The following is a 24,115-nucleotide window of genomic DNA, read 5'->3' as shown; positions in this document are numbered from 1 at the left end:
AAAGTGGCTCAAATGGCCAAAACGACGTCGTTTTGGCCATTTTTATGTTGTTATGTACTCAAAACGACGTCGTTTTGGCAATTTGAGCCACTTTTGAGCCACAAAATTTGAGCTACGTAGCATCGTCGTATAAAATAAACAATAAGCCAAAATATCCAATCACACCACTTTTTTATTTTTTTATATATTTTTTTCGTAAGGAATTAAAAAAAAATTTAACTAAAATACTAGCATCATTCTCCCTCGGTACGTTTGGGCCAGAGTCAAGTCCAGCCTAATATTCTCGAAAGTTAACGGGCTGTGCGGTTTGAATTCGGGCCTAGTTAGCCTGGCTTTCTTGGAAGAAGGGACACCCGAAGAAGTTCATTCATACATATCTTTCAGATCGAAACGAAATTTTGCTCCGTATTTTGTTGAGAAAGTAGCAATCAAAATCAAAATCAAAATCTCAAAATGAATGTAAAAGATTTTCTCTTTTTGTTGTGATTTTGGTAATCATGACTGAGAAAATTTTGTTACTGATCTATTTCTGTGTTATATATGCAGCTGGTGGACTCTAATCAAGCTCAAAACAACAACTTAATGGTCTCTGAAGCTGCATCAGAGAGAACTCTGTATGTCTCTCTCTCTCTCTCTCTATATATATATGTCTACAAATTCTGTTATAAAAAATTGATCTTTCCCCAAATTGAGATTGTTGAGAGGTATATAGCAACCGAATCACAGTGTGTTGTTTGCAAAGAGCCCTATGAAATAGGATAATGAAGTTCCCCATAATTAATACTGCATCGTGAATTGCCTACTGGTGGCATAGAGTGTTTGTCAATGTATGCCAAAACGAGCGAATCAAACCGGAAATGCTGATGAGGTGGTTGTGTAGGATTAACTATATAGAGGCTGCATGGTGGTGGATTTCTTGTTTGGAGACTATTCGGAGGAAGAAAAGAAGGCGAGTGGCACGAGAGGGGGCTGGGGGAGGAGGGAAATGGAAAGGAAGGGGTGGAATTTAAGGAATAGGAATTTTGCTAAGAGTTAATCCCATATAATCATTGGTTTCTTATTGTTTTTGAGGATTGTCAATGGGTTTTAGGTTTAACCCTAATTACAACTTCTATCCTGCTTTCCTCCATGTTATACAGCATGGAAATGTTTGTACCTATACTCAGTAGGAGTGAGATTTGAAACTTTTTCTCTAGAGCGGTTTCCACATGTTCACATGTTTTGGATTGAAAATTGCAGCCCTAGGAGTGATTTTGGTAAGCTGGCTAGGTTGAAATTAACATCAATCATAAGTTTTTTTTTTTTTTTTTTTTTTCACAAGAAGATGATTAAAGAATTGGTTGCTTTGTCTTCATTGATTTATTATGCTTTTAGGGAATTATCAGAATTTTGTACTGTGGGTATTTTCAAAATTTGTGCAAAAAAAAAATCGGATGTAAGATTTTTTGTGCACGGCTTTGGGAGGTGATAATCAAGAAATTATTTCTTTGACTACACCTCACTCCACTAATTTTGGGGAAATGTCAAATGATTTGAGACATTTTCCATCAGTATGCAAGCGACTCCCAAAGTTCATACTATTTGTGAGTTGTTTTACTTTATAAAATACAGTTTTACTTTATTTATTTTTTCAAGCCCTATTGTTGTAAATTTCATGTATTACCTGGAGTTATGCAATTCTAGCTTTGGGTTTATGTGGCAAGGATTATATTCTTGTCTTTTTTTTGAAAATCCTACTAATGAAGCTTATTGAGTGCCTTTGCCATGGTTCCACTAGAAAAAATGTAGTCTTGTTAATATGAACACTTGTACATGTCAAGCTTTTGGAATGACTTAGATGTCTTTGTTTTTACGTTTTCAACAGTGCTGCCAAATTGCCAATATTTATTTGTCCTCCTAACTGCTCAAAGACAATCCTTAAGTATTGCGTCATACCCTTTTGGGTTATGCTGCCAAGATTTCCTAATGGATAGTATAGTCACTACTTCCAAGTTACAAGTTCCAATCTACTTATGTCTCCCTTCATTTAGGGCCCCTTTCCTGTTTCTAGGAGTAAAATATCAATGTAGTGATATTGAGGTTTCAATTCCAAATATATATGGACTTTGTTGATGTTGATTATTGCGGGAAAGTAGTAGTTTACTTTAGTAGTGATATTGACATTCCAGAAGTGGTGAAATTTGGCAGTTAATAGAATGGCATGCACAACTACTTTAATACATACAAAGGTAGAAAGCATGCGTTGAATGAAGTTTTAAAATATTGGTGTATGATACCTGTATTTTGATATCGACACATAATCAATTCCATGACTTGTTAAGAGTTTTAATCTAGGGAGTTTAAACATTTGGAATTAGTCCTAATATGTGGTTTTTCAGTATATGTTTACTTGTTGCAACTTACTGTTGTGATGGAAATACGAATAGGTTGAGCTTTGTTATAGCATTATCCAATTCAAATGTTATTTGGTTGTGTTCTATGTGCATGTTGGCAGCACTCTTTAAAAGATAATTTGACCATAATATTTTTGGCTGCCTCAATCTGTAATGTTTTGCTTGAAAACCTGTTTAGTCATTTAATTGACCTTGTTTATGCATATGTGTATGTGAATTTGTCGGAGATTTTTTCCAATGTAAGAACTCATTGAATTAAGTCAAGTACTTATACAATCAATTGACCTTGTTTATTTTTTTGAATAACCGTGTTGTTTGCACAAAAAATACAAAAATGTACTTTTGGTTAACACAGAAGGATTTGGTGGATTGCGGACATGCCAAGACAACAGTGCCTAAGTGGATGAAAATAGAAATGGAAAATCTTTGACTTCTAAAATAGGGGATTTTATGAGGTCCAAAGGGATAAAAACCTCATGGTTCTTGTTTTGCCTCAATAAAGAGGACTTAAAATCTCTAAGGAATTTGTTAAGTTAAGAAGAGAAATGGATAGAAGGAAATGAACTAAAAAAAAACTACTTTTATAGATTCAAATGGTTTGAACATATAAAAGTGCAAGAACTAGTTTGAAAAACATAAAATTGAGTTACAAATGGAATGTAGACGCAATTAAAGCTTCAAAACAAATGATGGCCAAACAACTAATTGACACCGGTGTCAAGTAAATTAGGGCTAAATCTATGACAAAAATGCAGTTTACTGTCAATGTAGGGCTAAATTGGAGGCAAGACTGTGGATAAATAGCATTGATGCCATGTAATTATGTTGATTGATTGATTGATTGATTGAGTAGAGTTTGTTCCATCTTCAAATGGGGTATTTATAGATGCTAAGACCTCTTGAGAATCAAGTCCTGCCTCTTGGAAATCAGCAACTACCTCTTGAAATATCTGCATGATCTCTAGATAATGGGTTGTTTGAATTCACCCTGAACTACCATCTGCCATATCTTCTTTCTTTTCAACAAGTGGTTGATTGTTCCTCAAGACTATGAGCTATTATAACCTCCATTAAATTTGGACCATTGGATGGTGGGTGAGGATATTGGATGGATGACACTTCTTCCGCCTTGGTCAAAGTAGCACCTTTATTTTGGGAGTTGTTAAGCACATTTGAACTAAGGTCGTAGTTAGTGAATGCCTTCTCCATTTGATTAATGTCACGTGACCATCTGATGCATTTTTTCCAAATATATATAATAATTAATATACATATTTATCAATAAAAGAGTAAAAGAGTCCCACGTGATCCTTACTTCTTAGGAATTTGACTAAATCAAATCAAAGTCATGATTGCAACTTTCCATAACTCAAACCCAAATTTGTTAACACTTTGTAATGCTAGAGATACCCATTTTCACTCACCACAAAGACACGTGGTAGCTCTTGACTAGTGGGTTATTTTCAGTACAATCACTGCCCCCCTCAAGCTTTATTCTTGAATAAAATGTGAAGCTCGATTTGAATTTGTGCCTATACTCTTACTACCAAACTCTCCTCTTTATCTATCCTAATTAAACAAGATTCTCCATTACTTTTGGTAGCAAACTCAAGTAATTTTAAAATTCAAAATGGATTTTCCCAAATCCTTTCTAACTTATTGGTTGAATAGATTTATTTTTTGTATTTCTTCACACAAGATAACCAAAGATTCACGGACTTGGCCAAGGCCCTTTCAGTATGTAGGAAATTGGCTTTGGTCCCAATTATTTTGGCCCATTTGTATAGAACCATCAAAGAATTTCTGGACTCTAGATTCGTAGAAGGTGCTGGACCCTATGAAGCACGGACACAGACACGGATACGGATACGGATACGGACACGGACACGGACACGGTACACGGCAATTTTCAAAAAATGGGGACACGGACACAGCGGGGGACACGGCGAATTTTATTTTATTTATTTTATATATTTTTATGTGTTATGTAGATTCATATTACATTCATCCTAAATTAAAATTAACAAACACTAACATAGTAACATTAATTGAATAAACATAACTATTACATTTAAACAAATTAATAGATCATCCATTCACAAAAAATTCACAAAAAAGTCATAATAAACGATAACAAGAACTAAGACGAGAAGGGGAAAACATTCAACATCCAACAATATTTTTCACAAAAGCACTAAATAAGAGAGGCAAAAGATTAAAAAAATAAAAAAAAATTAAATTAAAAAAAAATAAAAATAAAAATAGCCCTGCCGTGTCCCCGCCGTGTCCCTGCCGTGTCCCTTGCAAAAAAATCATTAAATTAAAGGGACACGCCATCTGGCGTGTCCCATACGTGTCCCCGGCGTGTCCCCGTGTCCCTGGCGTGTCCCCGTGTCGGACACCGCCACGGCACTAATTTTGGAGTGTCCATGCTTCATAGGCTGGACCACTATATCTTTTTCAACTGTAGCTATAGGCTTATTTCCTTGAATTTCGCCTAGAGAAACCTTCTGCAGAGGCCGTTGTAACTTGCTTTGGGGACTCATATGTCAACACAATTTTTTAACTTCTCTTTTGGTAAGTGTTTCACCTTCTTTTACTAAGAATCAGTCACTAGAAAGGCTGAAGTTTTTGGGGTTTGCCGAACAAGATGACCCCCCCAGTGTCTGCAACCCGTCCTCTTGGAACAGGGGTATTGGATGATGAACCCTGACCATACCCAAGAGATGGTGGATGGTTAATAGTTAGACCTCTAGGCAGGGTGCCTTTTGGTTATTGTTCAATTGTTCCACATTGTGGGATAGCGGACTAAGCAGATGGTTGTATTCAATCTCCAAACATGGCCACTTTCTTTTTAATGCCCTTGTAAGCTCCTGTTGGGACTCTTTCATCTCATTGAAGGACCATGAGATCTTCTAGGAAACTTCACGATTCCCTCTAATGAGACAATTTCTGATGACTAACTCTTGGTAAAAGAAGGTGAAGCACTTATCAAAAGAGAAGTTCCAAGGTTCTGCGTTGACATAGGAGGTTGCGGAATTAAGGAAAATAAGCCCATAGCCACAGTTGAAGAAGTTAGGGTGGCCCAGCACCTTCTATGAATCTGGAGTCCACAAGTTCTTTCATACTTCTATACAAATGAGCTAGAATAATTGGAGCTATAGCCAATTTCCTACGTGCTAAAAAGATTTTGGCCAAAAAGATTTTGGCCAAGTCTAGGAAATTTTTGGTCACCTTTTGTGAAGAAATACAGAAAATAAACCTATTCAGCCAATAAGTTAGAAAAGAGATATGTTCTTTCTCAATCATCTCACCATCAACCTTCTTTTGGTCATTCAGAAAGATGCCATAGGAGAGGTCTTTTCAGTCTAGGTAAGCAAAGTTAATGCTTTTGTAGGAGATCAAGGCATTGGCTTCTTCACCGTGCGGGCGAATGCTAGCCAAAAAACTCAATTCTTGGATCGTTCGAGCCATCATGCCGAATCGAAAGTGGAAAGATTTGTTGAGACTGACCGAAATTGGCTTGCAACAAGGAGAAGATCTTTATCTAGCTTCCAAATGGAATGACTCAACATGATCAAGTCATAGATCCCGATCTCCTTTTGCAGCAGCAACGCGGTTAAGTCACTCAACATATGCTGAAGTGACAAAAGGCCAAAGGCGTATAGGAGTGTTGGCATGATATTTTTCCCGTTCTGGAGCAATCTCAGAGGCGAAAGGGAGATAGCCCTCCAATGAAAGGTAGTAAGCTTCCAAAAATGGCGGATATGGGGCTTGCAAAGAAGGGCCAAGATTGTGTTGATGTTGAGCCGACGAAGAGAGAAGAGACGAGATGGAAATGAGATAGCCATTAAACGAAAGGGGTTTGTGCTCAGTGATGAGTTTTGCAATAGTGTTACCTATGCTGCTAGGGTCTTTTGGAGTCAAGGAGAACCTTTTTGTTGACATTAATGAATCAGTGTTGAAGCTTCAAAGCTATGGAGGAGAGAGGAAGACGAATGTGTGGAGAAGGAATGTAAGAAAAATGGCTAAGTCCTAGTGTATGTATGAGGCTTTGGCAGAATCAAGGACTTGGGAAAATTCATTTTGAATTTTAAAATTACTTGAGTTTGCCGCCAAAAGTAATGGAAAATCCTATTTAATAAGGACCAATGAAGAGGAGAGTTCAGCGGCAGGAGGATAGGCACAAATCCAAATCAAGCTTCACTCTTTATTTAAGAGTAACACTTGAGGGGGGGCAGTGTTTGTATCAAAAAAACCCACCAGTCAGGAGCTGCCACATGTCTTTGTGATGAGTGAAAGTGGATAACTCTAGCATTCCACAGTGGTGACAAATTTGGGTTTGGGTGATGGAAAGTTGCAATCATGGTTTTGATTTGATTTAGTCAAATCTCTAAGAAGTAAGGTTCACGTGAGCCTCTTTTCCTTTTTTATCAATGGATATATGTGTATATATATATATATATATTATTTATTAAATATATTTGGAGATAAATGCATCAGATGGTTACGTTGCATTGATCAAATGGAGGAAGCATCCACTACTTAGGCCATCCAAAGGCCTCAATTCAAATGTGCCCAACGGCTCCTACAATAAAGGCACTGCTTTGACCAAGGTAGGACAAGTGTCATCCATCCAAGATTCCCCATCCACCATCTAATGGTCCAGATTTGAAGGAGGTTATAATAGCTCCTAGTCTTGAGGAACAATCAACCACTTGTTGAGAAGAAGGAAGATAGGAAAGATGGCAATTCAGGAGGAACTCAAGCAACCCACTATCTAGAGATCATGGAGATACTTCAGGAGGTAGTTGCTGATTTTTAGGAGGCAAGGTGTGATTCTCAAGAGGTCTTAGCATCTATAAATTCCACATTTGAAGATTGAACAAACCCCACTCAATCACAACATAATTACATGGCATCAGTGCTATTTATCCCTAGTCTTAGCTCCAATTTAGCCCTAGATTAGCAGTGAAAGGCATCTTTGCCATAGATTTAGCCTTAGTTTACTTGACACGTGTATCAATTAGTTGTTTGGCCATCAATGGCATTTGCTTTGAAGCTTAAATTGTGTCTACATTCCATTTGCAACTCAATTTAATGTTTTTCAAACTATTTCTTGCACTTTTATATGTTCAATCCGTTTGAATCTATAAAAGTAGTTGTTTTTTAGTTCATTTCCTTCTATCCATTTCTCTTCTTGACTTTACAAACTCGTTGGAGATTTTAAGTCCTCTTTATTGAGGCAGAACAAGAACCAAGAGGTTTTTATCCCTTTGGACTTCACATAATCCCCTGTTTTAGAAATTAGAGATTTTCCATTCCCATTTTCGTCCACTTAGACACTGTTGCCTTGGCATGCCCCGCAATCCACCAAATCCTTTTGTGTTAACCAAAAGTATATTTTTGTATTTTTTGTGCAAATTACTTCTTTTTAGAGGTAGGACAAAAGAACAATGGTGTACTTTCTTCTTTTTTCTTCTTTGTGTGCATGTGTGGTTGTTAGAGACTAATGAAAACCTAAAAAGCACACTCACTCTACGGAGGAGGTGTGTCATGTCGGACACTGACACTCTGTGGGCACTCCCAAGAGCGTGTCTGTCACTTCTTCAACACATCTTAATCGAAGTTTAAATTCATAATACTGGACACTTCTTGATGTGAGAATATATTGTATATTTTCTATTATAGTCCTATTAGAGGTATGATTGTGTTAGAGTTCTATTAGAGGCATAATTGTATTCTCCTAGTCCTATTAGAGACATAATTGTATTCTCCCTTTTGGTTTAGGATTTAAGACTATATAATCTAAGGTCTGATTGTAATCATTCGCACATTGAATATATGAGATACAGAAAGCTATTCAGAAATCTTGCATGGTATCAGAGCCGTTCTCTGATCCAAAACCCTAGAGCCATCTCCATTACTCTCTTGTTCGTGGTTTTGCCTTGTCTCAGTCAACCTATCTGGATTTCTTCTTTGTTTGTGCTATTTGGTAGTCACACCCATCCAACGGTTCGACCCATCTAGTCATCGCCTCCTCACAGCTCGTCTTCTCTCTCTGGCTCTCCTTCATGGTCAACCCATCTTGGTTTTGCAAGACTTCGACCCATCTCTAGTTCAGTCTGTCGAAACCCTTAGTTCTCTCTCTGGTTCGAAGCTCTCTGGACAAATTTCGCGACCTAGATGATTCGCAAGTCTTTGACTCGCGACTTCTTCTCGTTGCTCTCTGCCTCGCGATTGTCCCTGGTGTATGGTTCTCTGGCTGCTTCGTCGCATCTGTTGGTTGCATCGAAGTGAAGTTACCTCTCAGCTTCTCTCACTCAAAAGGGTTATGTTTGAGGCTGGTTCGACCCATTGGATTTTGCATCTGAAATCCTCTAATAGGACTCTAACGCAATCATACCTCTAATAGGACTATAATAGAAAATACACAATATATTCTCCCAGTCCTATTAGAGGCATAATTGTATTCTCCCTTTTGGTTTAGGATTTAGGACTATATAATCTAAGGTCTGATTGTAATCATTCACACATTGAATATATGAGATACATAAAGCTATTCAGAAATCTTACACTTGAACCCTCCAAACTCGACTTATGTGATAAATCTCTTCATAGGAACAATGTGCAATCTAAATACATTTTAAAACATTTATAAGATGAATACAATTGTTTTGTATTCTTTGTAATGCAATTGTTATGTGAATGATATCCTAATGTTCTAAGTTGTGGAATATATGGCTTTTTAATTTTAGTTAGTGTTATGTTCCTTTTTTTATTACAAGGGAGATGAATAGGATATATCGTAAAAAGTGCCAAGGGCACTCCTTTATGATTCCACTACAAGCACAAGTATTTCATCAGGACCTGTTTGGTGGTCTCAAAATGTTAATTGGACCATTTTAGAAGTTGCAAACCAGAATAGGGTGCAAAGAACTGAAAGTCCTTTTAAGTTCGTCCAAGAACCATGCTTATGCACCAGGCTCAAAATTTTTTGGTAAACCATCATATCAAAGGTCCGGAGGAGAACTTGCCACATTCTATCTTGTGAATTAAATGAGATTGGAACTGGAGAAAGAGATACAATTGGGGGGAATAACCGACCGATGAAAGAACATGAAATGAAACCATTATGATTCAATGGAGGAACAAGAAACAGTTGGGGCAATAAAGTAGGTGAAGTGACTGGGTTTTGCATATGTTCCCCCATTTATCAATTAGATAGATAATTAGATGTGTTTGGTGGCAAAATAATTCCCAAATCTATTATAGTTTGCATTTTTAATAAAAATTTAAAATTGATTGTTTGTTATAAACTAAAAAATTACCTAATCTATAATTGGGAGATAAATTATTTTTTTTTCTTTTGTGGCCATACAGGTTTTTGAATTAACTAATTTAGGATTGCACATTGGAATTAATAAATGCTAAATGGAATGGTTGAATTTGTGCAACCAAATGTAGCCTTTCCATGATGAGTACTCATTACTGAAATATGAGAATGTATTGAGTGGTAGATTATTGGAGGGTGTCACTAGTCATGTTCATATTTTATGGTGTTAGGGGTTAAACCTCTGAACCAGGGTTGAATCGCTGAAGCTGAATGTATACTCGTATATACCAACAAACACATGCGTATATACATATATAGGTGCATGCATATGAAATGGATTAGCTTCTTTTTTTTTTTCCTTACTTTTTGTGTGTGTGTGTGTGTTGAGTATGAAATCATTGATGAATTTTGGAACAGTTATCCATATGTGACCGGTACATCAGTAATTGGCATCAAGTACAAGGATGGTATTCTCATGGCTGCTGATATGGGAGGTAGCTCCTTAACTTGTCTTACTTGACTTCACATGACATATACTTATTTCTCGATTTCATTGATTTGAATTTTTATTTTTCAATATCCAATTATTTGGTGTCAACATCTATTTGAAGAGTATGATCGTTTAGATGTAGACAGTGGATAATCTACCGGAAGTCAACATCAGAGATTTGGCTATTTGCACTTTTGAGTTTTTCATACTAGTAGAGATAGCATCAATAATTCTTTGTTCCTCATCTGACACATGCTTCTATCTGGGTACATGAGAAAAGTTCTAAAATTGTTTCTACTTCATGTAATTAATGCTTCGATTTACAGGTTCCTATGGGTCTACCCTGCGTTACAAGAGTGTGGAGCGATTGAAGTCTATTGGAAAACACTCTCTTCTTGGTGCAAGTGGAGAAATTAGTGATTTTCAGGAGATTTTACGCAACCTTGACGAGCTCATGTAAGCATCTGATCTTGTAGAAAGACTTGGCAAATACGTAGTGCTGACCCTTTTGTATTTATTAATTTTTATTTGTTTTCCATTGTTACACTATCACTATATCGAGGATGGTGGTGCTCCCAGTGTTCATTGTAGATTCCTGCTGACTCTTTTTTTCCTGAGTGCTTAATTTGGGCAGTTTGTATGACAATATGTGGGATGATGGGAACTCAATGGGGCCTAAGGAAGTGCACAACTATTTGACTCGGATGATGTACAATCGTCGCAACAAGTTCAACCCACTATGGAATTCACTTGTACTTGGAGGAGTGAAAAATGGTCAGAAGTATCTTGGAACGGTAATCTTATCTGTCAATTAACTCATTTACCTGATGCCCAAGGATAAGCTTTCTGTATCATGGAATACGAATCATCTGTTTTAGTAAATGTGATCCAGGTTAATATGATCGGTGTTCATTTTGAGGACGATCATGTGGCAACTGGATTTGGAAATCACCTTGCAAGGCCTATTCTCCGTGATGAATGGCATGCAAACTTGAGTTTTGAAGATGGTGTTAAGTTACTGGAGAAATGCATGCGTGTACTTCTCTATCGTGATAGGTCTGCGATCAACAAACTTCAGGTATTTTTTTAATTCATGAAATTTACTTGATGGCTTCTTCTTATGGTGCCATTTATCATTTTTTTTTCCCTTTATTTATTTATTTTTTATTTTTTATGCTTGAGCCTTGATATGCTATCAGGTATTCTAATGAAATATTCTTAGATAGACTTTTGAGATGTTCACTAAAAGAAGATTTTCAGATTGCCTTTCTTGTCTTGCTGAACTTCTGAAAATTTTATTTTGTATTAAATGCTATTTGTCTTATATATTTGTACCACTGTTATCTTTGGGAGAAGTTCAGTATGATTTTTCGTTGATTCTAATTGTCAAATCGTTCAATTTTATCGCATTCATGAAGATCTGAGGGAGTTGTGAACTGAAAAACATGTAATTTGTTCTTTTTTCATCTAGTTCCTGTGAAAGTTTGATTGAACTATTGTGTTCTAGTTTAAATAAATACGCACGCTGTTTCTTCTTCTAGATATCCGTAAATCTTCTAGAAATTTTGAGGAAATTTCGCTAACACTTAGGGGTTGTTTGGGATGACCTAAATAAGTGCACTTTTTGTCTTTTTACAAAAAGATGTACAGAAAAATAGAGAGGTGATGTGATGGAAAAAAGATAAAAAGATGGATTATATTGGAGTTGCCAAACTTGGCCTTAATCTCTGCAATAATTTTTTTTTAATTGTCTCTCTGGCCTAAATTCTAGTTTTGAACTTCATGTTGCTATTCTAATTAGATTGCTATGAGAATAGATTCTATTTTTAGCATGGGATGAGTTGCATCTAAAGCCTTGAGCAGCACTAAGCTAAGGCATGGGTCATGTTGCATGGACTTGGGTACAGGTATAGAGAGCTATTGTGTATCTAAGGGTTGGACCTATCAAACCTCTAACCGAAAGGATACACAGACTTTGAAAGGAAAAAAAAAAAAAAAAGCACTATACTTTTGTAGCAATTGATGGGTCGTTTTCATACCAAAAATAAAGAACTAAACTAAACCTCAATTCCGTAGAATAATGGTAAGTTCAAGAATCGATCCACGGGGACTAAAAGACTAAGTTGTTTAAATATTAGAAAATCAATTCTTAATTAATTCGAATCAGATGAATATTTTGATTTGAATATAAAATTAATTGAAAAGAATTATTAAACAAAAAGAAAGCTTGTGATGGAATTTAAGTAGAAAATAGTTTGGGGTTTTGAATCGAAGTCTAATTTGATAACAAGTAATTAATATATTGAATTCCAATAAATCAATGATTCGGATAATAGTGATATATCGTGGCTACAAGCCCCGATATCATTGTCAAGAGGATAAGTATAATCAAATCGCAAGCACGATGGTTGGCACAAATCGTCCACACTAAACTAGGTTGCGGCACGACTCGTCTCTCCTAAGCATGACTCGTCTCACGGTTTGTATATATAAGTAGGAATGGCAACGAGGCGGGTTGGGGCGGGGCGGGGCCGGGGACTACACTCCCCGTCCCTGATCCCCAATTGTGATATATTTCCCGTCCCCGCCCCCGATCCCCGACGGGTACCCATAGCCCGCCCCCGTCCCTACCCCGGGGATCCCTCACCCTGAAAAATCCCCGATGGTTTTTTTTTTTTTGATCTGCAAAAATATGTAAACAGCCTAATCCTATTGAAATATATTTGTCAACATATTTGCCAATTAAAAAAAATCCATAAACATTCAATTCAAACATATTTGTAACATATTTTCAAATTAAAAAAATCTGTAAACATCCAATTCAAATATATTTCAAATATGATATTTGTCAACCTATTTTCTATCTGTAAAGAACAAAATAACATCTATCAAATCAATATTCAATAAATCTGATATTTCAAATATGATATTTGTCAATAAATCTGTCCAGCAGCAGCATCCTATTCCTATTCAAATCAATATATCCTAAACAAAATAGCATATGTCAAATATTCAATAAATCTGTCCAGCAGCAGTAGTAGCAGCATCCTATTCAAATCAATATATCCTAAACAAAATAACATCTGCCAAATATTTAATAAATCTGTCCAGCAGAGAGAATAGCATCCTGTTCAACAAAACAGCACAAACAACAAAACATCTGTCCAGCAGCCCGCACACACAAGAAAATTCAACAAGTTGCAAAGAGAATAATTAGTCCCAAGCACAACCCGTAAGGGATAAGTTACCCAAAAATTGAAATTAAAAAAAAAAAAAATTTCATTACAACATAAAAAATCAAATCCATTGTTTCTCCAATACTCATACAAACCACACAACAACTTTCATCATCTTCTTCAACTTGAATTCCTGTTAAATAACAAAAGGAAATAAATAAATAATTAATACTAATAATAAAATGTAAAAAATAATTAAAACAAAAAAAGATGACAACAAACACAAAAGTGGCACAGGACTCATTCGAGTCGATCTCATCATCATCATCATATATAGTTGCATAGCCCACCGATTCCAATGTTGAATTTCCTAAAACGTAAAGAATATAAATTAAGTATTGAAATTATTCTATGGTAATATAAATAATAAAAGTGAAATAATAATATGTAGATTGAATGAAATAACACCTTTCATCTCTGCACCCCACAACCAACTTTGTGCACACATTAATGCTTCTAATGTGTTTGGATGAAGTCTACTACGATGTGGACTCATCAACCTTTCACTAGTACTAAATGCTGACTCAGAAGCAACAGTGAATACAGGAATAGCTAAAATGTCCCTAGCTATTGCCTGTAAGGTTGGATACTTTGGTCCATTAGCTTTCCACCAATTCAAAACATCAAAACCTGAAGTTCTTGGCAAAACATTATCTTCTAGATAATGGTCCAACTCTGATCTTACATTCTTCATTTTTTTACTTCTCTTTCTATTAATAAACAAATCAAATTCTGAAAGGGTCTCTGTAACAATTTCTAGATGAGTAGAAGAGTCACCAACAACATTGGTCTCCATACTAACTCGGTGCTGATACTCTTGCAACAAATCATAACAAATCTGACGAACCCTATCAACTTCATCTTCAGCTTTGTCTCCATAAAGTTTTTCAAAATAAAACTCCAATACACTCATCTTATACCTAGGATCAAGTACAACTGCAACTCCAATAACACCATGTATCACTAACCAATATTTATCAAAACTTTCCACCATTTTTGATGCCATTGTTCTAATCACTTCAATTTCACAAGAGAGCCATTGAGACAGTGTCATCCTAATCTCACATAAAGCTGGGAAACAAACATTGGCTGTGGGATACTTAGTACCAGAAAATAACTCTGTGACAAAAAAAAAATCTTAAACCTCTCACTAATCTTTCCAGCAAACTCCCATTCTTGCTCACTTGGCACAGTCTTATATTGGGGCTCTCTAATTTTCAACCTAGAAAAGACATCCTTATACAATAAGGCTGTCTGAAGAATCAAGTAGGTTGAATTTCACCTAGTTGCACAATCAAGTCCAAATTTCTTAGTATGTGGAATACGCAATTGATTGACTGCTTCTTCAAATTTTTCTTGTCTTTTTGGTGTTGCTGTCCAATAAGCTAAACTCTCTCGAATTTTCTCCACACCCACTCGTATGACATCCAATCCATCTTTCACTATCAAATTCAAAATATGTGCACAACAACGCATATGAAACAAAGTACCACCCAACAAAAGCGATGTATTACTTAACTTATCCATCAACATGGTAATCATGGCATCATTTGTGGAGCAATTGTCAACAGTAACAATAGAGATTTTTCAATCAATATTCTAATCCATCATACACTCAAGCAAAGTATCACAAAGAACTTCTTTTGTGTGTGGACATGGAACATAAATAAACCTATAATATGATATTCATAAACAAGTATTAATAACATACAAATTGAACTGAATAAGATAGAACTTTTCAATGATTTGCAAATTTACAAAAATATACCTCAAAATGCGACTTTGCAATGTCCATGAACCATTAATAAAGTGTGCGATGATAGTCATGAATTCTTTCTTTTGATTGCTAGCAGTCCACATATCAGTTGTGATTGCCACCCTACTTTTATTATGCTCCACCAAACTCAATGTCTTCACTCTCTCATAATCATAAATCTTTAAAATATCACTCTATCGTATTTCAAGAAGGCACTTTAAACAATGCTTGAAGTGCTGCTGAATATCATTTAAAACCAACATGGTCTACGATAGAGGGGATATTTATGCAAGATTGTGGCATGTGACAACTTTTTCCTAGCAAAATCTTGATAAAAAATATAAGAATTCATTTTTGGACTCTCTTTACTAAAGTTGTTAGTTAAAGCTTTTTGCCTCAGGTCCATCACTTTTTTCCTAGTACAACTCTTATGGTGATCATGCAAATGCCTAGTTTCATTTTTTGAATCACTTCCAAGATGCTTATTACAATAATTACATATTGTCTTCCACACCCCATTGACTTGTTTTTTAAAATGTTCCCACAAACACTAGGTTTTCTTTTAGTTCCTCCGCAAGTAGTATTAGACTCTTCTTCTAAATCAATAACATTTTGATTAGAGAGAGGAGACGGTGAGTTCGTAGGTGAGTTTGTAGCTGGCGATGAATGTTGTGACGCGTCACTCTCAAATGGTACTTGAGAGTTAACGGATACTTAAGAGTTAACGGGTACTTCAGAGTTAACTGGTGCTTTAGAGTTAACATCTGACATTTTTAACCTTTATAAAAATAATATGGATTCAATTAATATTAACAGAGGCAACATAAAAGTAGATTACTAGAACTGAGAAACAGATTAATAATAACTAAGCTAATGGATTGAATTAATGGAATCATCAACATCATCATCAACTAATTATCAATTTTCTTCACATAAACAGATAATGGAATCATCAACTAACCTAATGGAATCATCAATATCATCAATTTATATTCAGCTAATGGAATTGTAGAAAATTTAATGTATAAAGAGAAATAGAGAATTGTATAGATATTGATTGTATTATTGATTGATGTATTGAATGTTACAATGATTCCTATATATAGAAGAGTAGGTGGTAGTAGGTGGTAGATGGAGTAGGTAAAGTGGAGGTGGTAGTGGTGTAGTGGGTTAGGTTTAGTGGAGTAGGTGATAGGTTTTAACAGCCCCCCGCAAACTCAAGGGGGATAGGAACTAACCAACTTGAGTTTGGAGAGAGTAACAAAACAAGAAAATACATAAAAATAAAAGAGGATAGGAGACACTGTATGGTCGTGTCAGACCGTTGTAGAAGACTGTATGGTTATGGCAAACCGATGTAGAAGACAGTTTATGGGGTCATGTCGGACCGTTGTAGCAGACAATGTTGTGACAGTTGTTGTGACAGTTTACGGAGTCTTGCTGGACCCTTGTAGAAACTAACCGGAATCAATGTCGGGACAGTTTACAGAGTCTTGTCGGACCCATGAAGGAGCTAACCGGAATCAATGTCGGGACAGTTTATAGAGTCTTGTCGGACCCTTAAAAAGTCGCACCCTCAAAAGGTGTTGTGACAGTTGTTGTGACAGTTTATGGAGTCTTGCTGGACCCTTGTAGAAACTAACCGGAATCAATGTCGGGACAGTTTACAGAGTCTTGTCGGACCCATGAAGGAGCTAACCGGAATCAATGTCGGGACAGTTTACAGAGTCTTGTCGGACCCCTGTAGAAGACAGTTTATGGGGTCATGTTGGACCGCTGTAGAAGACTGTTTACGGGGTCATGTCGGACCGATGTAGAAGACAGTTTATGGGGTCATGTCGGACCGGTGTAGAAGACACTGTATGAGTGTGTATATAGGCTGCCCAAAAGATATACATGTAGATATATATATCGAGCCCGCAAAAGTCGCGCCCTCAAAAGGCGCACCCACTTTATCAAAAGATGTGCCCGACAGAAATCATCGAGCGGCGAGCCATCAAAAGGCGCGCCAGACACGCGGTGATGCACGTGACCGACAGAACGCGTGTCGGCCTCTTCGTCAGGGTCTTTATAAACCGAAGCGGAGGCTGAGGCTTGGAAGCATAACAAACCAGTTGAAACCTCTGCATTCTCAGAGAGCTTGTCTCGAAGAGCTGCAAATCTTGAAACACTCTGTAACCAACCCTGTCTGACAGTACCAATCGGTAATCGCTGCTTCTCTGAAACACTTAGCAACCCAAAAACATGGCCTCTTCTTCCCGTCCAGCTACCCTGAACATGGCCTCTTCTTCCCGTGGTCTGCTTACTCTCTTTCCCGACCTCAACGAGTCCACAAGAGAGATAACCGGTGCGGTTGCCCTTGAACCTCAACCAAACGCCCCTGAGTTTGCTCCGTTGACCTTTCCTATGCGGTCTGTGGAGCAAAGAATGGCAGCGCAATCAGATATTGAGGCGAATCAGTATACTTTGAAGTCATGTGTGGAAACCATGATTGCGGTCACAAACTTGTCGCACCGGCTGCAGAGTAGGACAAATGAGGTGCAGCAGTTAAACGCCCAACTGGCTCTGCTCCAACGCATGTATAAGGATGCGCGAGCAGAGATAAGTGTGCTAAAGGCGGAAAATAAGGAACTGAAGCGGAAGGCCACCGTTATGTTCCGATTTGGAGGTCCGCCATATGCTGCAATGGAGCAAGGAGTAGTGATCGTGCCCAGTGGAGTGGGTGCGGGAAACACAGAGGCAGCACCGGCAAGGGCCGCCCAGGATGGAGGCAAAAAAAAGCGACCCGCAGCAGAGTAGAGAAGCAAAATCCCGCCTGTGGATGTGGTTGTTTTGTGTGTGTTTTTTTTTTTTTTTTTTTTTTTTTTTTTTGGTGTAAAATGCTGATCGGGGTTGATCCCCGGCATGAAGAAATGACAAGTTTGTAAAATGTTTTTTTTTTTTTGGGAGTGTTGTGTTGAAAAAATAAAAATAAAATGAAAGAAAACAAGGGAGAAAGAAAATAGATAAAAAAATATGTATAGATGGATTATATGAAAAATATCAGTGTGATTGTTTCAAAAATAAAGTGGGGGTATGTAAAAAGGAGGAAAAGTGATTTGGAAAAAATAAATAAAAAATAAGTGATTTTAAAATCAAATGGAGGAGAGTTTGAGTAATAGAATATAATAAAAAGAGATATATATATATATATATATATATAAAGTAAAGAAGGTGGGGAACAACATGATAAGGGTGTATTTTAAAATGATAAATAAAAGAAAGTTGAAGACAACATGATACCGGTGTGTATGGATGTGATAATGAGAGTGAAACAAACTTGGTGAGTGTGATTAAATAAATAAAAGAAGAATGGGTGTGCTTTCCTTAGTGCTCCTCTCTCTGCCTTCAAAGTCGAGATTGGTTTCTCCAAACGAAGGCTCAACATTCAAATCATTGTAGTCCTCTGAAAAGGTTCTAACCATGTGCCACAAAATTGGCCCCACCATTATTTGCCTGATAGATAGATGGCTGGAAGCCCTTGACAACACCAGCACCACATATGGACAAATGCATACACACACAATCACAGCGCTGGCACCACTGATGAGTATGGTGGATAGCCTCCTGTGGGCCATCTCTAACACCTCATCATCTCTATAACCAGATACTGATATTAAACAGAATGTTAATATAAATATCAGCAGCCCATAATCGTATCTTGCTTTCATTCTTGGAAAAAATCTTATGAATGTCACTACTGCAGCTAGTATGAAGATGAAAAGCCCAAGTAGTATGGGCTCACATATTTCTCCAGAAAAACTAGCAATTCAATGAGCTCCAACGCCAAGAGTACCAGCAAGCAGTGTTGCAAAACCCCTATTTACACCCCTTCCAAGTGTTGCACCCACAGAGAAGTCAAAGACAACAACAATAGTAAGAACAGCCCACATTGCAGAGACACCAAAACCATCATAGAGAGGGTCACAGTAGTAGAACTAAAAGGTTGAGAAGGTGGTGTAGAGAGAAACCAAAGAGAGAGTTGCCGAGAGAGAGAAGTTGGCCTCTTCATCTCAGAGAGAGATGAGAATGGTTGATCTTTGTATGTAGAGAAGTCGCCTCTGGTGGCGGCGAACTGGAAGCTATATGTATTGATAGAGATGACAGCGGAATAGGTTGAGGTCCGGCGGGCGGCTAAGGTGAGGTTGCCGCCCGCCGGGGAAGCGAAAATACTAGGTTCTAAACCTGCTCTGATACCATGTAGAAAATTTAATGTATAAAGAGAAATAGAGAATTGTATAGATATTGATTGTATTATTGATTGATGTATTGAATGTTATAATGATTCCTATATATAGAAGAGTAGGTGGTAGTAGGTGGTAGATGGAGTAGGTAAAGTGGAGGTGGTAGTGGTGTAGTGGGTTAGGTTTAGTGGAGTAGATGATAGGTTTTAACAGGAATCATCAACTACAAACAGACCAGAAGTAGTAAAATACACTCAGGAGCCACAAACAGACCATGACATAAACTATAGACCATTAATTAATGGAATCATCAACTACAAACAGACCATGACATAATTAATAAAAAAATATTAACAGAACTCTAAATTTATTCTTCATCATCATCAACATCATCATCAGGCTTGAAATATAATCAGGTGCCATAACTTTGAACTAAAATATCTGAACTAAGCAAGTTCTGGCTGAAATATAATCAGGCTTGAAATATCATCAATTTAATAACTAAGCAAGTTCTGGCTAATTTCTCAACATCATCATCAGGCTTGAAATATAAAAAAAAAAATATTTATATTTATTTTAACAGATCAAGAACTCTATATATATATTTAACCAAAACTCTATATTTATTCACCCAGAGCTGTATATATATACATATTTATTTAACAGATCAAAAAAAGGAATTTTAACGGATCAATAATAGATCAATGCATATTTATTTAACAAATCAAAAAATAATTTTTACGGAATTTTTACGGAATAAAAATAAATAAATAAATTTAGAGAAAAAAAAAAGGAACAGAGGTCGAAACCCCTTGATATACACACAGATATATATATATATATATGTATGTAACCCTATATCGACATCCCGAGAGAGAGAGAGAGAGAGAGAGAGATAGATACCCTTTGAAAATCGGCGGTGAGGGAGGAGTGGCGGTGAGGGAGCAGCCGCCGTCGTGTGTGAGAGAGAGAGACGGAGGCGAAACTCTAACCAGCATCGGCGGTGAGGGAGAAGGATCGACAATGACGTACGAGCGGCGGTGATGGAGGATCGGCGGTGAGGGAGGATAGACGCCGTCGTTGAGAGAGAGAAAGAGAGGAAGGCGAAACCCTAGAGATAGAGAGAGAGAGAGAGCAGAGAGAGAGGGACGGCTTTGTGTTTGTGTTTGTGTTGTGTGTGTGTTTTATTCAACCAAAACCCTAAACACACACACGTGTTATATATAGCCAGGGGCAAAATAGTCATTTCATGTTGGGGGGCAAGCGAGACGGGGATCGGGGCCAGGGCGGGGCGGGGCTGGGCCGGGTCCGGGGCTAAAATAGGTATCCCCGTCCCCGGCCCGAATATCATCGGGGATTCAATTTTTAATACCATCCCCGGCCCGTCGGGGGTATTTTTCAGGGAATAACTGCTCAATTCGAGGTCGGGGGATCGGGTCCCCGTCGGGTCGGTTTCCAATTGCCATATCTATATATAAGTAAGCATAACAGTTGTATGATCATGCATTATCAATCACAGAAATCAAATACATAAATCAGATGAAAATGTATCTTAGACAAAAGATCTTTAACAATCATACGATGATTATTCAAATTTAAAAAAAACTAGAATCTAAATACAAAATTACAAGTTACTTGATTAGGGTTTTATCTCAATCCCGAAAAAGAAGATTAGCCACCCATGGAGAAGGTGAAGAACGCCATGGATGTGGAGAACTCCATCCTTGGAAACTTTTGGTTTCCTCCCTCTTGCCTCTCGTGCTTCATTTCGACATGTGAAGAATCCCTTTTATGAAGGCTTGGTCACCCCTTTATACTCCCATATCTATTAGGGTTGGAATGGGCTTAAAAAGTGCATCAAATTATACTTTTCAATCACAAAGGCTCATATAACTTGCACAACATAGAAATTCATTAAAATCATTAAATAATAATTGATATGGACTTAACTAGTATAGTTTAGGGGACCTCAATCTATTTATTTTAGCACTTACCAGCAATTATGCAACAAAAAATACATGTAATGACATTTCAATGGGAAGTCTCGGACACATACCCCATATTCTTATCCAAAGTGTCCGATACGGGTGTTTTGATCTACTTTGAAGAGTCCGTGTAACATAGAGGACATGGGTTACTAGGCTCTTTCACTGATTTGTGGCAACTATTATGTTGGTGCATGACGGCAGGACCTGCAGTAGCATATGCTGTAGTTTAGGAACTTATCAGGTAACTATCATGAATCAATGAAATTGAACGGATCATTTGAATGTTTCTATGTGTTCGTCATGGTGAATTTTTTTTCAACCCTCTGATATCATTATTGTATAGCACCAAATTTGATTTGTGTTATCTAGTGCCAAATCCTCGTAGAGTTTTATATATCTTTTCTGATGTTCTAATAATATAAGAAAATGCTAGTACTTCGGTCTAATCTAGAGATGGGACTATGAAATTCGTTTACTTGCTATAATGTGGATCTATGTAAGGGCTTTTCCTTGCAGAATTGGTTGTACTTAGTTCGCCCGAGCCAACTTAGTTTTTAGTTCCCTTTTCATATTAATGTGAATTATTGTGCTCAAGTTATTGGAAGGATGTTCTTTTCCATGACAAGGATTTTCTATTGCACGAATTAGTTCTTTACTTCTACACCGTTGAAATTTTTTTTTTTTTTAAATTTTAATTTTTAAGGGGAAAATGAGCTAGATGTGGCAGTTTTTGAAGATTGTATATAACACAATTGATAACTTGGAAATTGCAGATAGCAAAAATCACTGAAGAGGGTGTGACGATTTCTCAGCCCTATGCATTGAAGACTTTCTGGAATTTTGCTGCTTTTCAGAATCCAACTGTGGGCGCTGAAGGGTCTTGGTAGTGCCGAAGCACGTGGCTTGAAAATTGAAAAACATAGCAGCACCTTGAGTTGCCGAATTTAAAATTTAATTCCATCTTTATTTTCATTTAGTAAACTATATGTATGTTGTTAACTGAGTTCATTTGAAGTTTCTCTTGTGGACTAATCTACTGTGTTCATCAAATGATCGAAAGTGATAAGAGACATTGATTATCTGAACTGAAATGAATTGCCCTTTCATGTTTTTGAATTTAGAAACAAAAACTTGTTCTGTATATTGCTTGGAAGAAATTGATTCTAAAATTTCAAAAAATTTTGAAACAAAATCCTGTCCCCCACTGGCCACCGCCGGTGACCTTTTGGCCACCTTTCTGTAACTCTCTGGCCGGCTCCAATGACTGGGTAGTCACTACCTGAGACATCTAGCCGTCTTGTGATCTCCGGAGACACTCCAACCATCACCTTCGGCAGTCACCACTGGTCATCTCCCACTATCCATCACCACATTTGACTATATAGATTACATATTATATCCACCTCTAGCATCCTTGTTAACAATCCAACTTGGATAACAAAATTGTTATTACCTCCTTGTTTTTAGTATTCAATTCTCGATTACCTCTACTTCTATTATCATTAAAATTATATTCTATGTATTCAAGAGTAGGAAATGACAAAATTAGTTGATTTTATACGATTTTGTATGTAGATAAAATAAATCAGATTGATTTGATATTGAGCTCATTTAGTATCCAACTAAAAAATTCACATTTAAAAGATAAAAAAAAAAAAAAAAAAAAACTTTTTTGTTCTTAGTTTTTCTATTTTTTTTTTTTTAGAGTTAAATTTTTTGCTTTTCCTAATCCATTTAATGTACAAGAATTTAAAAAGTAATAAAAAAATTAAAAAATCCAAAAAAAATTCAATACAAAAAAAGAAGTTTTTTTTTTATTTTTATCGTTAGTAGTAATACTTTTTTTCAAATTTTTTTATTATTTATCTTTCGTTCGTCTAGTCAAGTAGATTCTAAAAATCTAAACTTATTTGAAAATCTTAAAAATAATTCACTAAAATAAAAAAATAAAAAAAATCAATAAAAAAGTCAATACCAAACAGTTATATAATTTTATCATATTTATTTTTTTAAAAATAATTTATTTATAAAATTATACTCATAGTCTAATTTGTTCCAAAATTAGCATATGAACCCGTGCGACGGGCTAAATAAATAATTAAAAATAATTTTTAAATTAAATAATAACATAAATTTTATTTAAAAAGTATATAAAAATAATTTAGAATGAATTAAATTTTAACCATTTTATTAGAATATATATTACAGTTATTATGTCATTAATTGTATATTCTAATAGATGTCATAATTTAAATGGTAAAGATGAAAAAAATAGAATAAATTTTAAAAAATTATATTTATGATAAAATAAAAATAAATTTCGTTTTATAATTTTTTTTATTTTAAGTTTTCTATGTTAAAGTTTGTCATAAAACTAAAACTTAAACTTACATTTTAGAAATAAAACAATATATATTTTAATAAAAACGTTAAAATCGGTTAAAAGACCAACCAACTTACATAAAAATTAATTAATTAAAATTTTTAAATGGAAGCGTAGGTTTATTTTATGTAAGTAAAACAACTCACTTTTTTTTTCCTTTTCTCGATATGAGATTATTTATAAAAAAAAATAACAATTGTTTGGGTGAGAAATTTATTTCAAATCAAACAATATCAACCATTTAATATTTAATTAGGTCAATTTTTAATTTATTTTGAATCAAACAAATTTAACCAATATATTTTGATAA

At 36.1% G+C, this 24,115-nt stretch overlaps 1 protein-coding gene across 1 annotated transcript; it reads left to right on the top strand.

The window, feature by feature from the left end:
• Window positions 1–215: 215 nt before the first annotated feature.
• On the top strand, window positions 216–22,552 carry LOC114285374 (proteasome subunit beta type-4). The gene is made up of 7 exons (XM_028228416.2): window positions 216–459; window positions 547–614; window positions 10,147–10,223; window positions 10,546–10,675; window positions 10,854–11,013; window positions 11,112–11,297; window positions 22,196–22,552. Exons 1-7 carry the CDS (start codon window positions 454–456, stop codon window positions 22,307–22,309), a joined length of 741 nt encoding a protein of 246 aa, XP_028084217.1. The 5' UTR covers window positions 216–453; the 3' UTR covers window positions 22,310–22,552.
• Window positions 22,553–24,115: the final 1,563 nt, after the last annotated feature.

The sequence above is a fragment of the Camellia sinensis genome, chromosome 12, assembly GCF_055761805.1.
Source record: "Camellia sinensis isolate YWXY chromosome 12, ASM5576180v1, whole genome shotgun sequence".
NCBI lineage: Eukaryota > Viridiplantae > Streptophyta > Magnoliopsida > Ericales > Theaceae > Camellia > Camellia sinensis.
This window is presented reverse-complemented; position numbering and strand designations above follow the sequence as displayed.

Bases quoted from the DNA above. Each gene is read 5' to 3' on its own strand.
- LOC114285374 (XM_028228416.2), top strand. The intron at 10,676-10,853 runs GTAAGCATCTGA...TAATTTGGGCAG, and splicing joins CGCAACCTTGACGAGCTCAT to TTTGTATGACAATATGTGGG. The intron at 11,014-11,111 runs GTAATCTTATCT...AATGTGATCCAG, and splicing joins GTCAGAAGTATCTTGGAACG to GTTAATATGATCGGTGTTCA.